The 21,101-nt window shown below is 54.1% G+C and overlaps 1 protein-coding gene across 2 annotated transcripts in view; it reads right to left on the bottom strand.

Moving 5' to 3' along the window:
- Window positions 1-3,516: 3,516 nt before the first annotated feature.
- The window catches only part of Vipr1 (vasoactive intestinal peptide receptor 1), a 30,278-nt gene continuing 12,693 nt past the window's right edge, over window positions 3,517-21,101 (bottom strand). Inside the window, exons 3-13 of one of the 2 annotated variants that reach the window (XM_050141557.1) lie at window positions 18,609-18,716; window positions 16,482-16,588; window positions 15,818-15,921; window positions 15,328-15,460; window positions 11,708-11,861; window positions 11,202-11,262; window positions 10,893-10,959; window positions 10,519-10,610; window positions 7,896-8,025; window positions 7,698-7,739; window positions 3,517-7,135 (exon numbers count right to left, since the gene is read on the bottom strand). In XM_050141557.1, the coding sequence (XP_049997514.1) occupies window positions 6,944-7,135; window positions 7,698-7,739; window positions 7,896-8,025; window positions 10,519-10,610; window positions 10,893-10,959; window positions 11,202-11,262; window positions 11,708-11,861; window positions 15,328-15,460; window positions 15,818-15,921; window positions 16,482-16,588; window positions 18,609-18,716 (1,190 nt within the window). In that variant the 3' untranslated portion in view covers window positions 3,517-6,943. Of the gene's footprint in view, window positions 7,136-7,697; window positions 7,740-7,895; window positions 8,026-10,518; window positions 10,611-10,892; window positions 10,960-11,201; window positions 11,263-11,707; window positions 11,862-15,327; window positions 15,461-15,817; window positions 15,925-16,481; window positions 16,589-18,608; window positions 18,717-21,101 lie in introns of both variants that reach the window. The other variant, XM_050141556.1, reaches the window with a different exon arrangement.

Here is a 21,101-nt window from a genome sequence, read left to right on the forward strand (position 1 = left end):
ATGATAGGAGATCCCGGGAACAGTGAAAAGAATGGGAGGGTTTGGCCGCAGAGCAGGAAGTGGTAAGGGTAGCGTAGGAGCAGTCTGTGTGGATTGGCAAGAAATGGCAATCTAAATTTAAAAAATGACAAAGTCTGCAATGATTGTGAGTAATCAATAGAAGAGATGACCGTTAGGACCATGGGCATGGAATAAAACGACAGAAGGACACTACCTTATGCCATGAACTTTGCAAGACAGGGTAGGGCTGGGGTGTAGCTGAGTCGGTAAAGAGAATGACGAGAACTTGTGAAGCCCCGGGTTCAGTCCCCAGCACCACATAAGCCAGGGGAGACTGCAGTCCCAGCATCCAGGAAGAAGAGGCAGGAGGGTCAGAAGTTCAGGGTCATCCTTGGTATAGGGGGGTTCAAGGCCAGTCACGGCAGCATCAGACCCTGTGTCAAAACAATAAAAGGAGTGTCTATAGCTGCTTCTGGGACCAGGGGGGAGCCAAAGCAGAGGCTAGGGCCTGAAGTAGCAAGGGTGTGTTTCTGGGGGCCATGAGGGATGGGGAACGTGGGGGCAGAAAGGATGAGCTCTCAAAGGGGGAAGCAGTGGGCACTCGTCTCACCCCCCAGAGGCTGTCCTCCCGGGTCCAGGCCGCCTGAGGTAGTTTCCTGACTGAGGCTTTCCCACAGCAGGCCTCTGCTAAAAGGCTCTCATGAGGACAAGGGACAGCTGCAGGGGGACAGAGGTGCCCCAAAGCCAGCCTTCCCTCCTACCCCAGAAATAGCCTGAGCCCAGAGTGTGCGCCTGGGGAAGTGAAGCCAGGCTGGTGGGGGACCAGGACCACCATGGCCCTGGGGGCTCGTTCCAGGCGCTTTTCCAAGGCCCCAGGGATCAGCACAAGGGCCAGAGGCAAGGAACGTGGGGCCAGTCAGAGTGAACTTTCTCACGGGACCGTCCAGCAGGCCTCACCAAGGCCGGGAGCTGGAGGTGTGCAAGCCAAGGGGCCGGGTGCAAGGGGACCTCAGCACAGGCTGTTCCCATCTCCCAGGCATTGTCTGGTCTCATTGCTGGTATCTGAGGGGACATCTGCTTGTCTCCCAGAGCACCTCCTGTTGTGTCCATCCTTGGGCGAACCAGACGCCAGCCACAGGAAACAGCCCGTGCAGCTCCCGTTTGAGGAGTAAATATTAGTCTTCTCGAGAGCTGCCCGTTCTCTGCCACTTGGCACAGAGGATGTTGAACTTGGGGTGGGGGACCTCTTGGTGTACGTACATTAGCGGAGCTTGTGGCCCTCAGTTGCTACAAAGGCGGGCCTCAGAAAAAGCTCGTCCTTTCCCCAGGAGCTGTATCTGAATGACTGTGAGGAGATCACTCTGAGACCCCAGCCCTACCTTACCCCAGCCCTCTTTCTCCAGACACTGTTCAGGATGCTTCTGCCGAAGAAGGGGACTGGAAAGTCTGATTTGACTTGACCTTGAGGTTCTGGGCCCCAGTTCTGATTTATGTGACCATAAAACACGTGGTTTGTCAGGAATAGCCTGGCCCGATGGTGCTGTCAGTGCCTAGGGGTGCAGCGCACAGCACCTGTCTGCGCTCTATGCGCTACCATACTGTTCGTGAGCTTTGGGCAAGGGGCTGGAGGTTGAAACACACACAAAGACACAGACAGAGACCTCTAGTCACTGGTAAGAAGCCCTTTATTCAGTAGCGCCACAGAGGCTTATATACCCAACAGTCAAGTGGGCCAACAGGTGAAAACCTTATCTTCTGATCCTCAAGGCAAGGCAACACGTGCTCGTGAAGCAGAGCTGGTAAACAACTTTGACACAGCTTTCAGTAACTCAAATCAGAAGGAAAGTAAAGATCTCTTGCAAAGAAGAGCAGCTGGGGGCCAGGACTCCAAATGGTTCCAACATAGGGGAAGCCTTGGGAGTACCCTGCCTGGCCACAGAGACCGGACTCTGCCCCACCATCTGTTTCTTTCCTCTGTGCCCGTTCTCACTTATTTCCTCAAGTATCAGTCCTGGGATAGTCTTGGCCTCGCCCCGTCCTCAGTATCTTAGATTTGCACAGGGCAAGTGGTGTGCAAATGTAACGGTTATTCTTCATGGCGACGATGGCATATGGAATTACCTAGAAGATGTGCCTTTGGGTATGTCTGTGAGGACATTTCCAGAAAGGTTTGACTGAGATAGGAGAGTCCACCCTGAATGTGGGTGTCTCCATCCCAGGGGCTGGGGTCTCCGGCTGGGTAAAAAAGGAGAAAGCAAGTTGAACACCAACATTCGTCTGTTTCCTGACTGTGGGCACCAGCTTTGTCTCGGTGGCATTGCACACTTCCTTCCAGGACCTCCCTGCTGTGATGAACTGCACCCCCAATGCCAGGAGACTAACGACATCTCCCTTAAGTTGCTTTTGCTATTTTGACAAGAAGCTCTGCTAAGTGAAAGCAACAAAGAGCAGGGATTCCAAAGCCCCACTCCTGGGAGCCGCTGGTCTTTTCTGTCCCTGGAAAAGGTGGGGGAAAAGTCTTATTTCCAAAAGGAGTGGAGAGGAGACACTGCAGAACTGCCGGGCAGGGAAGGGAATGCTGATACAGGAGGCCATGTCTCATTGCTGGAACATCTTGAGGGGAGGAACGAAAACTGATAAAAAAGGAATGTGGCCCCCACTCGCCACTGAAACAGGAGCCCCTCCCCCAACTCCTAGGCAGGCTTCAGGGGCACAAGAAGCTACGGATTGACTAGAAGAGGATTTGAGAGAAGGGAAGGGAAGCCAAGGCAGGAACTCAAGCAGGAACTTGGAGGCAGGAACTGAAACAGAGACTACAGAGGAACGATGCTTAGTGGCTTTTTCCCTGTGTCTGCTCAGCGACCTGTATGTATATAACCCGGACCCACCTGCCCAGGGTGGCACTGCCCACACTGGGCTAGACCCTCCTCCATCAGTTAATAATCAAGGAAACACCCCACAGTCAGACATGCCTGTAGGTCAGTCTGATGGAGGCCATTCCTCAACTGAGAGTCCCCCTCTCCTCCCAGGTGTCTCTAGTTTGTGTCAAGTTGAATCCCTTCTCTTGATATTCACTGTCCCTCCTGTCCCGTGTGGAGGCTGGGGCATTGACAAGATGGCCTCATGACCTCTCCTCCTCATCCTTGTGATCTGTAGATGTGTTCTAGATGGATTATATTTCCTGATAAGGCATATCCTTCATTCCTGTGGATGGGCTTCTGAGAACAGGGCCCTTGGGACATGGACGGGCATCTTACAGTCTAGAGACAATAACTGAGGAGATCAGTACAAACACCGGGGTCTACACTGGTGAGAGCTGCAGGGTTAGCCTGGCGACGTCCCCTGCTGAAACCACACAGGACAGCCTGGAACCCCTCAATGTTTATCCCACGGTGGCGTCCTGAAACTCAGGGGTGCTGGGACTCCTGGGGTTGAGACAAGAACTGGGGTGACCTAAAGAGGCAGTTGCTGAGAGTGTGGGATCAAAGCAGGCAAACAAAGACAACAGCCCAGGAATCAAGGTAAATAATATTTTAATACAGTATTTTAAAATATCAAAGTTAATGCAAAAATACAGGATGAACAATATATCAAGACAGAATCAGGATTACTAACTGGCCTGACCTTCTCACGTCCCCAGATAGGGCACATCCAAATGATCCCATCTTTGACAATATCTAGAGTATCTGAGGCACGGCTATGGGATTTGGAGAGCTGGGCTCAACATCAACCTCTACAACGACTTTTCTTCTTTGGATTTTGGTTATCCCATCTGTCTTTTGTGGAGGCTGGGGCATTGCCAAGATGGCCTCCTGACGCATCCCTTTTCCTGGGAGTCTGTGTCTTCAGAGTCATAGCCTCCCGGGGCTATTAATATCTTGACCATCCCTGGCTGGAGCGTGGTGTTTAATAACTGGCAGCTGTGGCTCCGCCCCTTCCCCTTCCCCCAGAGAGATAAGAGCTGTTCCTGTTCCCACATGGGGGCGGGGAGAAGCTCGCCACTGCTCATTAAAACAAGACCTTGCATGGCAGCTAGGATGGAGGGACTGAGTCAGAGTCCTTACCCCATGTGCCCAGCACGCCCCCGGGGGTGGTGGTGCCTGGGGTCTTGCCCTTATACTCACTGTTTCTTCCAAGGGGCTGCCTTGCTCTTCCTACCTTCTGTCCCTTTAGGTCCCATTTCCAGTAGCCTTAGAGGGTCTCTCCTCAGACACCCTGCACATATTACATTCAACATGTCCCAAACCAGGCCATGGTCTCCCCAGATGACCTCCTCCCTTTCCTATTGATGGCCTAGCATCCTTTCCAGACATACACCCTGGGTCCTCCTCAGCACCAACCATCTCTCGACCTCATCTGATAGACTGGGAAGCACCCCAACACCTACTAGGCTGGATTCACGTATCTGTGACACCTAAACATGTTCCCTTGGGATTCTAAGACCTCTCCTAGCCCCCAAACACCTCAGTGATGTTCTGCTAGCAGGTGGATAAGCCTCCTTGGACAGGCTGTGCCCCAGAGTGAGAAGACTACCTGCAAATAGGTCTTTCCTACAGAGCGGACAGAGCCTCCCTGGTTCAGATGGTGCCTGAATTAACTGGCCTTTGCCCTTAGAGACGGTAGGTAGGGTTCAATTTTAAGGAACCACCAGAGTCTGGGTTCCATTAAGTTCTTTTGGGTCAAGGCAGGACTAACCTGAGGCCAGCAGTTTGATGTGAGGGGAGGTGTGGGGCTGGCCTGGGTACAGTCCTCCCCACACCTTCCGGCTCACTCTTGGGAACACAGAACGGAGGCCTGCTGTCTGTGTAGGTTGCCTCCCAGTGAAAGATCTAAGGTAGTCAAAGTCGGTGAAGTCTTCAAAGTGTCCACCAGATGGCACTAGAGATGACTTGGTCTGGTTTGACAGGTGCATGGCTGGGACGGAGCCACTGGGGAAGAGACTGGGATAGTCCTGCCTGTGGTCACTCCTACCCCACGGCTGTCACTAACCTAGGATACAGGCACAAGTTTCCTTAGCTCCCCAATCAAGGCTTCCAGTCTTTTTATCCCTAACTCTGCCCTTCCTTTCTCGAACACATGCTGGGTCTTGCTTCTACTCACTCTGCCCTATTGACTAGGAACTGCTCTGCTCCAGGACTCCACGACTTACTCCACATCACAGCACAGTACTGTTGGAGATTTCGGGCCTATTCTTTAGGCAGGGGGTCCTTTTTGACCTACACATACTACAGAAGATATTTCTGATCTGTCCTGGGATGGGCCAAGTGGCAGCAGCCTTTGAAGAGGCCTTGTAGGCAGACTCGAGCCTCTGTTAGCCAGCCTGGCCTCTTCGTACTCATGTCTGGCTCGCCAAGCAAGACAACTCCACATGCTTACAAAGTGGAACCAGAAGCTTGGAAGCGACATCTCGCTGACCTGCTGACATCACCTGCTTCGCCACACTAAACCTTTCCGTTAGTCACACAGCCTCTCCTTACTGACTTGGACTGGGCCATCTGCATTGATCTAACCCTCTCGGTTGGCTCCTAGGCAACAGCGACCCGGTCCTCGTGTTCTCTGTTTGCTGTGTTTTCAGGAATGACCGTGAAACCTTGCTGTTTCTGATTGTTCTATTGGCTGCTCTGATTTGGTTCAAGGCAGAATCTGTATCCTTCCAGCTGGACTTAGGGGGTGAAGGTCACAACAGGGCCAGTTATAACCTCTTCACACTCAAGTGTGAGTCAAAGACTCTGGGGATAGGTACTCACATGGAAATGGGAGCTCCTGTCCAAAGCCAGAAGGGCAGTAGCTTCAATGAACCATCTCTCACTGGAGCAGGGATAACACACTTGCTGAGAGGAAGCAGGAGACCCACCGTGGCCAGGGGAACTAAGCCTGCTAGAGCCAATATTTATTTATTGCCATACAAGCCTGGTGCAGTTCTGAGGGGACCTGCTGACACCAGCTTGGGTTAGAAGCTGTGTGACTGTAAGGGTGGAGGGAACATAAGATGTCCTGACCCCCGATGTCAGTGCCACACCCAGCCGCTCTCTAAGGAGGCACGGGAACTAGGGGATGAGGGTAATAACATCGCTGGTAATACAACCCCAACAGAATCCAGCAGGTCACAATATGTAAAAAGGAAGTCTTTATGTTGGCATCAGTGACAGGAAGAGATACCTGCTCTCTCTAAGATTGTTCCCTACCTGCGGGCTCACGTCTCTGGCCCTTGCTGCAGGAGTTGGTGTAGTTGGTAGGAGAGCACCCAGAGTGGGCAGCTCGCTATTGCTTTGGTTGTGCATAAGGCTGGTGTGACAGATCCTATCTGATGGGCAAAGCCACTTGGTGAGCATTGGCTGGGGCTGTCTTCTCCCTTCCCAAAGGTAGGTCCCTGAGTTCCCAGGTCCGAGAATATACCGACAACTCTGGGACAATTCCATCCTGAGCGAGGATCACAGCACAGCTGTGGTCCCCAAACCGAAACTCCAGGTCACAACCGTATCTGTCTGAGGTAGAGGAACTCACCCACCAGGAGGAGCTGGCAGATAAAAGCAGGACACTCGGGGAGGGGACTGCATTGCATCCTCGGAGAGGAGTCTCATTGGCAACACTTAACCGAAAGCGACTTGAGGGCCACAGTGAAATTCTAGGCACGAACAGGGCAGAACGTTTTTGCCCTCAAGAGTCCCGAAGCTTTAAGGACAGGCGGCTGCTTTCCAGGGAGGCATATGCAGATTTTGTCGGCATGATTGGCAGAGGGACCTTTGGAGGCGGAGTATAATGCTGGTCCCTCCCCGCTTCCTCCAGGGTTGGACCTCTTTGATCTCCAACTTGAATGGACTTGGTCCCCCGTTGCAGCAAAGGAATACTTCCAGACCCAAGGTTGGAGCTAGTGGCGCCCGCTGCAGACCTCTCCAGGGGCCGGCGAGGGGAGGGTGCAGAGGGGCCTGGCGGCCTCTGGCGGTCAGACTAGGGAGACCTCGGCTTGGAAGCTGGAGGAGCGGCGCGCGCTGGGGCTGACACGGGTCAGCATGGACACCTGTGTGCTGCACGTGGCGCCGTTGCTGCCTCCCCACGGGTGCTGGGATTTGGAGCTCCAGCCCAGGACGCCCTGCAGATGCCAACGTCGCCACTTCCGCCGCAGCTCCGCCTGCACCTAAGGCGGAAAGGGTGGTGGTTAGGCGCAGGAGTTCCAGCACAGCCTTGATAAGCTAGCCATAGATAAATCCCTAGATTAAATTGAGAGGTGTAGTTGTTATCTTGGGAGAGGAGCAGAGTTGGGACAGGGTTTGGGAGTCAGTGAGTCAACTTTGGAGAGGGAAGGTGGGATGAGGAAGGGTACAAGACGCAGTGCAAGGAGGCTGAGGGGTACTGCCTGGAGAATGTACCCCAATTCTTCATCCAGGAACCCACTTGAGCGCATTTTTGTGGCTGCAGCTGCATCTTTCCTGTTTCAGCCCACACCGGCCTACTGGAAGTAGTCTCCACCTCTGATGCACAGGAGCCCTGCTCCTAATCCCACCCAGGGTTGTTAGTGCAGGCTGTGTCCTCGAGTGTATTTTAAAGTGAGATTCTAGGCAATCAGGGCGCTAGGGGCTCAAGAGAGCCACTCCTGAGAGAGGCAAGCTTTAACCTGCCCTTGCTCTCAACGATCCCAGCAGGCCTGGGAGAGCCTGGGAGTTCTGGTCCAGGGCCGCAGAGATCTGGGAGGCACTTACCTCGCCATTGAGGAAACAATAGAGGACCGCCACCACAAAACCCTGAGGAAGAAGGGGACAAGAGAGGTGAGGCAAAGAGACAGGCGCTCCCAGCCCACCCCACCTATCCCTGGCTCCCCAGAGCCCCTGATTCCCCTGGTTAAGGAAGACTAAGTACGGAGCAGGCACTTATGACAAGGAAAAGACTAGAACCCGTACCTGGAAAGACCCCACGACAAGTTCGAAGACCATTTTCACCTCAGCCTTAAAGTTGTCAGGGAAGAAGGCGAACATGACATAGTGAACTCCAAACAGGGGAATCAGCAGAAGCGTGGACTTGGCCAGCCTCCTGGAGACAGGGAGAGGCCGGCTGTGGTGTGTGCATTCACACGGGTAGATGACCAGATCGTGTGAGGACGGACAGTGGCTCCGCCATCCCCATGTCACACCCACGTCATTCCTGGCCCCTGTCTGTCAGTGTTCCTGCTCTCTTGTCCCCTACCTCCTTGCCTGGGGGAACACACGAGAGAATTAAACTCCCTCCGTTCCTGTCTTCTGGAGGAAGACCACTGAAGATATAACAGTAAGAGGTGAGACTTTCCAGTCTCCCTCCTCCTGGTCAGTCTCCCCTTCCTGAAGAGCGGGGTGATGCATGCTCAACACAGCCATATCAGAGATGCTGTCTCCTCGAAGAACTTTGGGTATACCCATGGACACTAGCTCCATTGGGGAACGAGAGCTCTGGGGAATGAGGTCTCTCTGCCGAAAGGCTGCCCACATGTGCCCCAAGTGCAGGAGGGGGATGAACACAGGCTTGTGGCCCCCTCTCTTGCTGTGGCGCTATCTCTGGCAGTTGCCACTGTCCCTGAGCCTGCACCCCTCCTCCAGAGTCCTGCTCCAAGGGACCAGCTTGTCTTTCTGCCACCTTGGTGCCAGCAGGGTCAGCATTCTCTGCAGGCACTCAGCTGTCCCGATAGCTGGTCCAGGAAGGGAGGGCTATGCTTTCCTGATTCCCGGGAGATGTGGGTGCGATGGGGACACATGTTCCCCCGCCCCCCCCCCACCTCTCCTGCCTTGTGCTGAGATTCTCATTCCAAGCTCTATGCGGATGCACCCTCGTTCTTCCCCTCCTTCTTGGGCCTGGCTCCCAGCCACACCTCTTTGGCCATGAACCCATCCTACACTCGGAGGCTGACAGATGGAGGCTTTCTTTAAATTGAAGAGGGAACTGACAGCCCCTCCTCAGGAACTGCCAGCTCCAGCTCCCCCTTCTGCCAGTGACAGCTGTCCCTTTCTGTCTCACCCACACAGACCTGGCCACGGCCAGTTTGGGTCCTGCCCCCCATATTCTAGCCCACTGCAGCTGGACTTTTGGGAAACGAGGCTACTTGGGTAAAGGACACCAGCGTGTGCAGAACGGCAGTGGGCAAGGCCCACAAGTTTTCTTCTCGAAAGGAGAGCGGCGTTCTGCCCACACAGTCTGCTGGGTACAGAATGCTGTCACACCGGGAATGGGAGAAAGCCTCGGCTCAGGCCTGACAACCATAGGATTCCAGAATAGAATCCCAAATCCAGCAGCTCGTGACTCTCCAGCAGACAGTCTTCCAACCACCACTGAGATTTCCCCTAACAGAGGCCAGTTTGAGGACACCTAGGTTTCCAGACTGGAGGGCCCTTTTGGGACTGCCAGGCTGATCTGGGCTGCATGGTGGGCCTCCATTCTCCATGGCCACGGTGAATGTGAGGGTCCTGTGGGCCTTTGCACAGGTGCCCTGGCCACATTTTGTGTTTCTTTCCCTTGTCCGTAAAGGTGCCGATTCCTATAGGAACTTGCCAGTCTTCCTAGTGCCTAGCATAGGGAATGGCTCTCCTCTTTCTAAGCAATGAGCTCAATCACTGTCCCACGGACACTGTGGCCCTCTGTGACCGTTAACACCAACTGACAACTTGACAGGATTCAGCATCGCAGAAGGGACACACACCCCCCCGAATGTGTCTGAGAGGGGATTTCTAGATGGGGTTGAGGCGGGGAGACCGCCCTGACTACTGGTGGTACCCTCTCACGGGATGGGGTCCCAGACGGAATAAGAAGGAGAAAGTGAGCTGAGCGCCAGCGTTCATCTCTTGCTGCTCCAAGACTGTGGACACCATGTGACCAGCGGCCTCACGTTAGGCAGCCATGTCTCTGCCATGATGGACTGCACCCTTGAACTAGGAGCAAAAACAGACCTTTCCTTCCAGAAATTGCTGGTCGGGTCCTTTGTTGCAGCCATAGGAAAGTAAACACTACTCTTTCCTGCCATAGTGGTAGACCCCAAACCTCGGAGGGTGAGGAAGTGTGCATCTGCCTTTTGTTCAAAGTGGGGAAGGTTTTATAGGGGACTCTGAGTGTGACATGGGCTGATGCATGGAGACCTCCTGGCTGGCGCCCGGCATGAAACCTACAAGCACGACTGTTATCACTGAGGAGTACTGAATGTGCCCTCCTCGTGGTGGGAGCTCTTGGGAGCATCACCTGCCCTGTAGGCATCTATTGCATTGCCTTTCTCTACCAGGTACAGGTCAGGGACTGGGCACAGTGTGTGAAGAAGACACAGGGTTTTCATTCCCCTCAAGCTCCCTGGGGGGCAGCAGGTTTGAGCGTCAAGGACACTGGGTGAGTATGAGAATAGCGGACGTGGGGTTCAGAGGCAGGGCAGCCTGAAGACAGGCAGTGGCTGCTGAGCCTGAATAAGAGTAATGTCTGGCTCTGGGTAGTTCTGGAGGAGTGGGGTGAGGTGTAGGGGACGATCTGAGGGTCCAGGGTGGACAACTGGAGCTGAGGTGCTGGGCCCACACTTACGAGTACGGGCTGCTGTCATTCTTCCCGATGTCGGGTGGCCGTAGTTTCTGAACCAGGATGCGGATGATGCAGATAAACAGGATGAAGTTCACCTGTTAATGAGGGACCGCCAGTGTTGGTCACTTAGAGGATGCTGGGCTGTCTCCCCCAGTGCTTGGACACCCCTCTATAGTACCTCTCAGCAGCGCCTCCCTTTGGAGGGGGGCTTTTGTCTGGGGACTCTCCTGAGGACCCGCCCTCCAATTTACCTGCCCTAGAGGGAGCGTTGAAGGCCTGGGAGGGTGATGGAAACCTGAGGTTCCCTTCTGACCTATTTCCTGTGTGTTCTGTGTTTGGCTGTCTACTCTGGGCTCAGTGGGGAGAGGAGGGCTTACCAAGATGGAGGTGAGGATTGGGGCCTTTATGATCCACCACAGTGAGGAGTTGATGGTGTCCCAGCACCTGAACAGACCACAGAGGTTTGGGGGGAGAAGTCCTCAGCCTGAGAATCAGCCATCCCCCAAGTGTCTGCGGCTCTGTCCCCATGCCCAGAGTCTGATACTCCCCACATCTCCCTCTAGCCTCTTGCTTTGGACTCGGTTCTGTGGTCTCTCTACCTGCCAAGCCTGGGCAGTATCATCGTTCCCGGGGACTCTGCCCCCAAATGACAGTAGCCAGAGGGAGGGGATGGAACAAGAGCTCACCCAAAATCCTCAAAATGGATCCTGACAATGGTCCATACCATGGTGAATACACTGGGCACCCCTGTGAGGGCCGAAGAAGAATGGAAGGGAGGGAAACGCGGGCAGAGAACACAGGGAGAGCGGAGAAGGAACCAGAGAGGAGGGAGAGAAGAGGGTGGATGCTTAGGGCTGCTCCCCACAGTCACACAGGCTGTTTGCTGGGTGAAAACCCTCCAAGAGGGGTAGCCCGAGGGTCTGTGACCACTTAGGCAGGTTTTTTCCTTTCCTTTTCTGATTTTAAACCCTTCTATATTAGCAGTGGTCCTGCGTGTCAGGATCAGAATGGGGAAATGGATGTTTTTGTTCAGGCCCTGTGCCATTGTGTAGCTGTGGGAGTCTGGGATGCTGGATGCCCTCAAGGTCACACATTCTGAGGACATTCGCCCCGCTGTCATGAGCAGGCTCGGGTTGCACCCTCCCACCTCCCAGTGAGCTTTCCCAGCCTTGCCCCCTCCCTGGTACCATACCCCAGCCGATGAGTATGTACCCCCAGAAGTACTTCCGCTCGGAGAAGAAGGAGACGGCCAGCAGGGTATGTAGGTAGAGCCCCTCTACCAGCAACCAGAAGAAGTTGGCCATGATGCAATACTGGAAGAAAACCACGGCTGCCTTGCAGCCTACCTGCGGGGAGGAGCGAAGGGAGGGAGGCTCAGGGACGGCAGATCCTTGGCCACCGAGCCTCTGGTTGCGGGGACAGACACGGCTGTGGCCCAGCCAACTTCATTATTGTCACTTCCCAGTCAGGCTCTTGAGACATACACAGTGGGTCCTCCTATGATCTCATCTTTATACTCTGGGCTAAGCTGGTAATTTAAATCATCCGTCTGTCAATGTGTCTTCTGTACATCCTCTTGCTACAGATCCTGTGTTTCTGGGCATGCCCAGTTCTCAGCCTGTGGCTGGCTGCATGTGGCTGAGAATAGCCATGGATGAAGTCCAACACAAAACGGTAAAACAGTTTAAGATGTTAGGAGATTTTTTTTCTTCTGGTCATATTTTTGGTAACTCGATCTTAAGGTTCTCCAGTCTGAGCTTGATTGGTAACAACATGGTGTCACAATGTCCAAAAATTGGACAATGGACAGACAGGAAGACATACAGGAAGTATGTCTATACGCCTACCCATTTACCCATCTGCCAGAAATTTGTCTATGTGTGCACGTTATACATGCTCGAGTGCGTTTTCAGTCAATCTCACACTGTAACCAGGCCGGTCTAGAACTCACTATGTACCCCTGGCTGCCTTTCAACTCACAGCCTTCTGCATGCTGGGATTATAGGTGTGAGCCACCATGCCTGGCCATTTATCCATTTATTGACCTCCTGACTCATGAGAACTCAGCCATCTATCCATCTACTGTCCAAACATCCATTCATCCACTGTTTATCTGCTCATCCCTCAACACGCCCACCCACCTAACTGTCCCTCCACCCACCCACCTAACTGTCCCTCCACCCACCCACCTAGATGTCCCTCCACCCACCTAACTGTCCCTCCACCCACCCACCTAGCTGTCCCTCCACCCACCTAGCTGTCCCTCCACCCACCTAGCTGTCCCTCCACCCACCCAGCTCTCTCTCCACCTGTTAACCACTCCACCCATATAGCACCCCCATTTTTTTGAGCCGGCCCAGGACTCATGCAGCCCTGCTCCCTCTAATGGCCCTGTCTTCCTTCCTCTCTCCGTTTTGCTCTCTGCCCGCCCAGCCCAGCACCCCCCAGCGCCATTCCCCCGCCCCCCACCTCTTTATTCTCCCCATAGCCAGCCCACTGCTCCCTGCTCCCTCCAGTGAGGATTGTGGGAAATGGGACCCTGAGGGTGAATCCTTGCTAAAGACTTCAGGAGTTCCCTGACCAAAGAGTGTAGCTGAGGCTTTGGAGGGGGCTCAGAGACAGTGTAGTGCAGGCTGACAGAAGGGTGGTAGAACAGGGGTACCGGCTAGTTTTCTGTCAACCTGACACAATCTGGTGTCTGTTTGGAACAGGGAACCTCAGCTGAGTTTCCCCACCAGTGTGGCCTGTGAGTAGGGCCATGGGGCGTTTTCTTGATTGATGTTTGGTGTGGGAGGGCTTGGCGCATGATAGGCGTGCCATCCTTGGGAAGATGGTCAAGGGGGCAACAAGAAAGAGGCTGAGCAAGGCGTGAGGAGCAAACCAGTAAGCAGCACCCCTCCCTGGCCTCTTCTTCAGTTCCTGCCTCCAGGTTCCTGCCTTGAGAGCCTTCGTGAAAGACTAGAAGCTGTAACACGAGATAAACCCTCTCCTTCCAAGTTGCATTTGGTCATGGTGTTTACCACAGCCATAGAAAACTAAGAGAGGAAGGGAGGCAGAAGTGAGGAAAAGGAGAAGGCGAGGGGTGTATCTTCCTCCAGGAAGCCACAGGAACTGGTGGAAAAATGGTCTGGATACCGGGCGGTGGGGAGACATGGAGCAGGGTGTTGAAGGACTCTGGGCGGCCTGGCTGAAGGACTCCTGGGCCTCCGGCTCCTCTCAGATCCACTCACTCATTTCACAGCCTCAAGCTGCCCTCCCAGGGGAGCCGTTTATCTTCCTCCCCCTACACACAGAAGCGGGGTTATCTCCCCTCCCTCTCAGGCCTCTGCTGGCTGTGAGGCACCCCCATGGAGCAGCCTCCCCCCCATGACTGGGAAGTCCTTTCCTGGATCACACTCTTGTTTCTCCAGCTGCAGGCGTGCCTCACCAACCTTAGGAGGACACTGCAGAGCTGCTCATGACATGGGTTAGGAAGCCAGATCCAGCCATGCTGCTGGACAAGCTCTCTGGAGGCTGCCGGCCTCTCCCTAGCTCTGCGCTTGGCCCTAGCCTGTGGAGTTACCCTAGGGTTTTCCACCCTCTTGGGAGCTCACCACCAGTGGAAGCTGGCGTTGCTGATCCGGATTAAGTGTGCTGCCTCTCTGGCCTCAATGAGGGAGCTACAGTTCCTGAGAACACAGCACAGAAAGGAGTCCCGGCTGCTTCAAGCACTGTCCTGGGGTGGGGTCCTCTGAGTCACTTGAGGGCTATGATGGTTAATAGCATCAACTTGACAGAAGCTAGAAGACCCTGGACACATGCCTTAGGTATGTCTGAGAGGGGGGAGTTTTTGTTTTGTTTTGTTTTTTCCAGACAGGGGTTCTCTGTAGCTTTGGAGCCTGTCCTGGAACTAGCTATTGTAACCAGGCTGGCCTCGAACTCACAGAGATCCACCTGCCTCTGCCTCCTGAGTGCTGGGATTAAAGGCGTGTGCTACCACCGCCCAACGAGAGAGGGAGTTTTAAAGATTTAGTTAATTGAGGAGGCAGGCAGCACCATTCTAGGAGCTGGGATCCCAGATGGAATGAACAGGAGAAAGTGAGCATTGGTATTCATCTCTCTGCTTCCTGATGGTGGGTCATGTGACCAGCTGCCCTGCATGCCTGCCTCCATGCCTTTCCGTCATGTTGGACTACACCTCCACACCAAACATACCTTTCTTTCCTCACATTGAGTTTTTTGTCACAGCAATGAAAAAAGAGTAACAAATACAGAGACAGACTCTCCAGAGCCCAGACGACGGATTCCTCAGGGGTTCCCTGAGCCTCCTGACCCCAGGAACACCCAGGACTAGGTTGAGGGGGGCAGTCAGCAAGATCCAGGGGGAAGGACAGTGGTGTGGGACCAGCACCTTGGTGTAGAGAGCAGAGGGTTGAGCTGGGAGGGATGTGGGGGAGTACTTGCATAGATGGGGAAACTGAGGCAGGGAGTTGCCTGAGGTTAGATCAGAAACCAGCGATGAAGTAGGAAGGAGCTCTGGGCCATGACTGTGAGGTGTGGGAATCTGGGCCCTCACCATGAGGTGCCCACATGCACTTCTTACTAACAGAGGCAGAGTTGTGAACTTCCAGATGGCTCAGCAACCTGCTGCTGCTGCTGCTGAGAGAGGAGTGGATTTGAGGAGTGGTCAGAGTGTTTGTGGTTCTGTCCTTGAGGAGAGAGGAGAGAGGAGGAGCAGAGACTGAGAGAGGAGAAAGAAAAGGAGGAGCAGGCTGAGGAACAGAAGCACAGGAGGATATGGGGCAGGGGCGGGGGCTTCAGCCGGGTCCTCACCGAGCCCTGGGAGCAGTGGTCCGTCTCTCCGCTGTTAAAGAGAGCCATGTCCTTGATGAAGACAGCGGTGGCCCTCAGGATGAAGGACATAAAGAGATGCATATGGATGTAGTTTCGGGTACAGTGTAGCTTCCTGCAAGGGGCAGATCCAGCTGGGATGAGCAGGGACCTTGGACCACCCCACCCTGACTGGTGCCATACCGGTAGATTAGGTAGGTGGTGGGAAGATAGGTGGTCCCCAACCCCGTGTTACAGGCCCTTCCTCCAAGGTGACAACCCCCAGTCCCCAACCTCCCGGGCATCAAGAGTATTTTGGCAGGCTCTCCCTCAGGTATCTGGTATAGAGGAAAGGGAACAAGACCACTCTGGAGGCCACATCTTGGCCACCTGCTGTTGAGGCTGGGATGGTTAGCCTGGCGGAGGCAAGGGCGGGGACTGGGAGCTGTCTGAGGGTGAGACAATGGAGGGGCACACTGGGGCTCTACCTCACCTGAACAGGCTCAGGATTGTCATGGCAACCAGGAGACTGGCAAGGGACAGGCCGTAGCCGATGGTGTAGCCAGTCTTCACGGCGCTGTAGAACTCCGTCTGTTGCTGCTGGGGGGAGGCAGGCAAGGGTTTTGGGTAGAAGTTGGGGGATTGTTGGTGGAGAATAGGCTGGCTATAGACTCTCCTGGTGCTCCTGCCTCACACAAGGAAGATGTCCTCAGGACTCCCAAGAGCAGCTAAGCCCCGGTTTCCATAGACGCATGGACCCTGTGCCCAGAGTGTCCCCAGTGGGTCCTTCTTTCTGCTGTGCACGCTGGATATCAGCATGGGAACGAGTGGAACCTACAACTCCCTCCCGCTCGCCAACCACTCATTTATTTTTTAAAATAATAGAATATTGGGAATCTCCCTGTATAACCCAGGATAGCCTCAAACTCGTGATCTTTTTGCTCTACCCTCTCAAGTTCTGGGATTACAGATATAGAGAGGCAAACCAGCATGGGGGTTTCTATTGCAATTTTGGCTGCTCTGAGTGTAGCGCCCCCCCCCCCCCCCCGTGTGATCCTATGAAAGTCCTGTGTGTCCCCTGTTGAGGGAGCCAGGGGCCAAGTGCGAGCCTGAGGAAGGTGGACCGCAGGGTGGACAGAGGCCCAAGGCTCCCTCACCTCATCCACACTAGATGCACCGTCTTCCATCCCACAGGCAACATAGTAGGAGCTGGGCTCCAGCTGTGACCAGCCTTCTTCCGAGCAGCTGCGGCTGACGTTGCGTCCTGGAAGCAGGTGATGGACAGAGGGAAGATACAGCGTTTAGAGCCAGGAGGCAGGGCGCAGGGTGCAGGGCACAGGGCAGAGAATGTAGTCTTGCTCACACCGTGCCTTGGTGCTGCTGGGTTCCAGCTCCCAGACCCAGGCTCTTGGGGGTTCCCCTGAGGTGAGAAGTCCCCACAGGGCAGCTGGGGGCCCCATGACAGGCTCAGTGCAGACATTACCATAACTCCATATTACAAAACGGAATTTAGATCCTCCTTTTTTCAGTGCAAACACAGAGGCAGGAAGACTCTGGTTTGTGTACACAGTCATGGCCACCTGTGCAGCACCAACCCGAAGGCACAGACTGATAGGTGACTTAGACATGCAAACAGAAAGGTATCATGCTCTCTACTGATCAGAGCACATTAAGAACATGTGGGCCCATGGAGAGAGCAAGGCCATGTCAGAAGAACCAGGCCAAACACACCCAGACCAAGGAAGAGTTCAAAACCTCCCTCACCTGGACCCCATTAGGAGCAGGACACCTAACACGAGGGTGGCCCCACCGACCAGTTATCTGAACACCCAGTGTGTGTGTGCTAAGGCAGAGAAAATGCCTCACTGTCCCCAAGGCTGCAGCTCAGCGTGTTTCCCACTGCTTGGCATGGCCCACTTGAATTCTGTCCGCCGGTCCATTCATCTACTTGTCTGTCTGTCCATCCATCTGTACCTGGTCCCAGGCCTTGCCTCAGTGGTTCGGTACCTTCGCCAGACTGGGCACTGTGTCTGTAGCCTGCCACCTGGGACCTTACTGACTTGTCCAACCACCTGATCTTTTTTTTCCATCTCTGCCAGCTCTGTCTTGAGAATGCTGGGATTGCAGACTCCCTCCACATGTCTGTACTTCAAGAGTGCTGGGGAACTGAACTCAAGTCTTCATGATTGCACAGCGAGAGTTTTCCCCTAGAGTTATCCCCCCAGCCCTCCTGCAAGTATTTTATCCAGCCAAAGTAGAAGACTTCCTTCTAACCCCTCTTATTTTTAGTTTCTGTAAGAACCGACACTCCTTGTAGGGGGCATGCTTTCCTCAGCCCTGTCACCCCAAAGGTCAGGAGTGGGGGTTGGCATCACCCTTCACCCACTCCTGCAAATGCCCCCTTGGGACGGAAGGTGACGGCTTATACCCTTTCATCCACACTCTCTGGTATATCTGGTCACTGGCCAGAGTCTCCCAATTCTCTCCATCAGCTTCAGAACTAGAGTATTATTAACACTGATTAACAACAATAATAGTTTTATTATTTTTAATAAATAATAAAAAGTTTTGGTGCATAGACTGTTCACCTCACAAGGTCATTTGGCTGTTGGGTCCTGGGAGCTGAAATCTTTATGTCAGGTGCGCTCTGAGGTGAGGGCTGTGCCTAAGGAATGGTAGCTCGTTCACATCCCCTCAGATCCTCAACACTAGGGCCCCCCTCTTCCTCCCTCCCAGAACCTCTGCCCATTTACTACACGTCTGTTTACGGTCTCACTTAGAGGTGTGACCGTAGCATCGTGACTCCCAGAGGCCAGGCAGTTTCCAAAGTTCCTTCCTGTCGTGTAGCACGGGGCACGGAGTGATGGGAGGTACCTCATCTGCGGACTGATCATGGGCTGGGGGTCCTTTCTGTCTTACATGTGAATGCTTGATCAAATAGAGCACAACAAGGTACATAAACAAAGCCGTGTGGCGGTTTCCTAGGGCACTAAAGGTCATCTGTCCCAGGCTGTGACAGACTGAGTCATAACCAAGACAACAGAACCTGGGAGGCATAACTCAATCTGACCTGCCAGTCAATCAGTTATCAATTGCTGGGCAAATATTTAGCGAGCCCTTCCCACACGCTTATCTCCATGTGAAGAGCTAATCAAATCCCACGAGGCCTCTCGATGCCATTCCTAGCCGTGAAGCCCCCCAGGTTCCTTAACTGGCAAAGCCCCCTCGCTGGCCCCACTCACAACGCACAGCCCGGCTTCTGGCCTCCAGCCCAGGGCTCTTACCGTGAATCGAGGAGAAGAGCTGGAAGATGAGGGGGCAGCTCAGGACCACCACCTGGCCCCGAGGAGTAGTTGGCCAACAGGTGAGGTTGTCCCACATCTTGCTGCAGCCTGTGGGGTGAACGCAGAGGACACACTGTCAACAAATGGGCACCGTGACCATACTCTTCCTCCTCCTTCTTCTAGAGGGTCTCCTGTTGAGGGCTGCAGAGGTCCTGATCTGATGGGAAGGGAAAGAGGGTCCTCTCCCCATAAGGGATGGAGCTTCCCTACACGGCATCACTTCTTTACTTATTTTAGACAGGGCCTTGGGTAGCCCCAGTTGGCTCTGTGAAAGACTTTGGGTTTCTGGTCCTCCTGTCTCTAGCTCCTGAGTGTTGTTGGAGTTACAGGTGTGTGCTACTCTGCCCCATTTATACAACGCTAGGGATCAAACCCAGGGCTTGTTGTGCCTGCTAACTGCCAACCGAGCTACATCCACATTTGAGAGACAAGCACCGGAGATGCCAGGCAGGTAGCCTAGCTGGTTCTGCTCCATGGCACACTGTCTCTCCTCCTGGATGAGCCACTGGGCACTTGTATAGGTGTCAATCCTTTTGAATGGCGAGAGCTGAGACTTTGGCATCTGAGTGCTCCAGAGCGGTGGCTTTGACTCTGCGGAGCGTTCTGGGAAAGCTGTCCCTGGGAAAAGGCAGCAAAGCCTGTTTGCACTGTGTTCTGAACTTAACCGAGAGTTGGTCAAAGTGTGAGATGGTCGTGTCACCTACCGCCGGGCTATCTGAGTCAGTGTCGAGCACAGCTGTCTACTCCAATCCACATTTACAGCTCTCTCGTTCCCAGAGCTTATATTTATAGGCACAACCTTCAGACTGTCTCCTCTATGGTTTACAGCCATCACGCCTGCACACGCACACGGCACTTGATACGTCACCCTCCTTTCTGTTTTTCTCTTTTATAGAGCGCCGTATATTTCTGGCAACACAATGAGCGGCCTTCATTCTTATGGTTTGTGAGAAAACAGACATTTAGATTTCAAAATCTTCTATTACCAAATTACCGGCAGCTGTTTCAAGCAATTCAACCCCACAGTTCGAGCCTGCCTCCTCGACACAAACAAGGCTATTCATCCACATTCACACAGCAAGCTCCATCCCAAGAGGCTCTGTTAGAGACCATCATTGTTTAAAAACACAAGTATGCGTCTTCTGAATTGTGTTCCATACTAGTAAAGGCAGCAGCGGAGATGTTCCCGTGAGACGCGGGGTACAGTGGAGCTCACGGGCTCTTCACAGAGTTTGCATGCAAAGTACTGCGATCCAGCTGGTGTGCATGCCAGGGGGCGTCTCCCAGGGGGTCTACAACTCCTCTGGACACCTCTCCTGAAGGAGGCTGTCTTTTGCAATGCTGCCAGCCCCAATGATTTGCTCAGGAAACCCAACCCCAGAGTCAAAGTCAATGCCAGCCGGGCCAAGCCCAGACCAGCCCAGGTCCGAAGGTTCACAAGTTCCCAAGAAGGGGGCCTGGGAAGAGGAGGTAGAGGGATGCATCCACCTGGGAGAAGAGCCTCTGGACTCTCAGGGTTGCGATCATGTGGCAGTCAAGGAGGGGAGTGGGGGTTGGGGGGACCTCCTGGTGCTGCAGCAGTATCTGCAGTGAAGACTAAGGAAGCCGTCCAGAGTGAGCCTCTCTTCTTGTAGGCCGGCCACTTTAACATATCCCCCATCTATCCTGAGCCCCATGGCTTGCTGCTTTGGCTGATGGCCCATCTTGGGCTCCTAGGAGGACGTACAGCAGCCCCCCACTCCCCCACCCCCCCCAGGCTGGGAAAACCTGCTCATGATTTAGGACCTGTTTCAGTTAACACCAACAAGCTCTAGGTCTGGATTGTCTGAACATTGTTTCAGTCTCTACACAAATAGCTTATATAACCGGTCCATTTCACAGATGAGGAAACGGAGGCAAGGCAGCAGGATGGGGTGTGGCTGTGCCGCTAGCCTATTCACACATTCCTCTCCTGGTTTTCAGGGCTTGGTAGCATTTCTCTGGGAAACTGGCCGCTGCTGGACTTTCTGTACCCAGGCTGACAGTGCTGGGCACACCCTGTTTTGCAGGCCAGCTATTGTGTCTGGGTCCCTGCCAGACCTCGAGCTTTCAGAGTTGCCAGCCTGAGCTGGGGGCGGTGGTGGGGGTGCTGGGTCCTGTGCTCAGCTTCACCAGAGGTGAGACAGAACAGAAGGGCGCTGGGCTATGCCTTGTGGGCGGGCACTTTGCATTTGGCGTCAAATGCTGTGAACCGGTACCGGCCCAGGTCATCAAGCAGACAAGGGACCTGAGGAAGTGAGACTCGTAGGGGTTCCGGTTAGGAAGCTCCTTGCAGGGGGCAGCTCAGCGCTGGTTTGCTGGGGTGGCTGGGCTGGGAAGTATGGAGGAGTGATAGCCATGAAAATGCTTGGTTTCTAGAAGTGACTGTGTCTGGGAAATGCGTGCCCATTCAGG

The sequence above is a fragment of the Alexandromys fortis genome, unplaced genomic scaffold, assembly GCF_014885135.2.
Source record: "Alexandromys fortis isolate MF-2015 unplaced genomic scaffold, M_Fortis_MF-2015_v1.1 scaffold_44, whole genome shotgun sequence".
In the NCBI taxonomy this organism is placed as follows: Eukaryota; Metazoa; Chordata; class Mammalia; order Rodentia; family Cricetidae; genus Alexandromys; species Alexandromys fortis.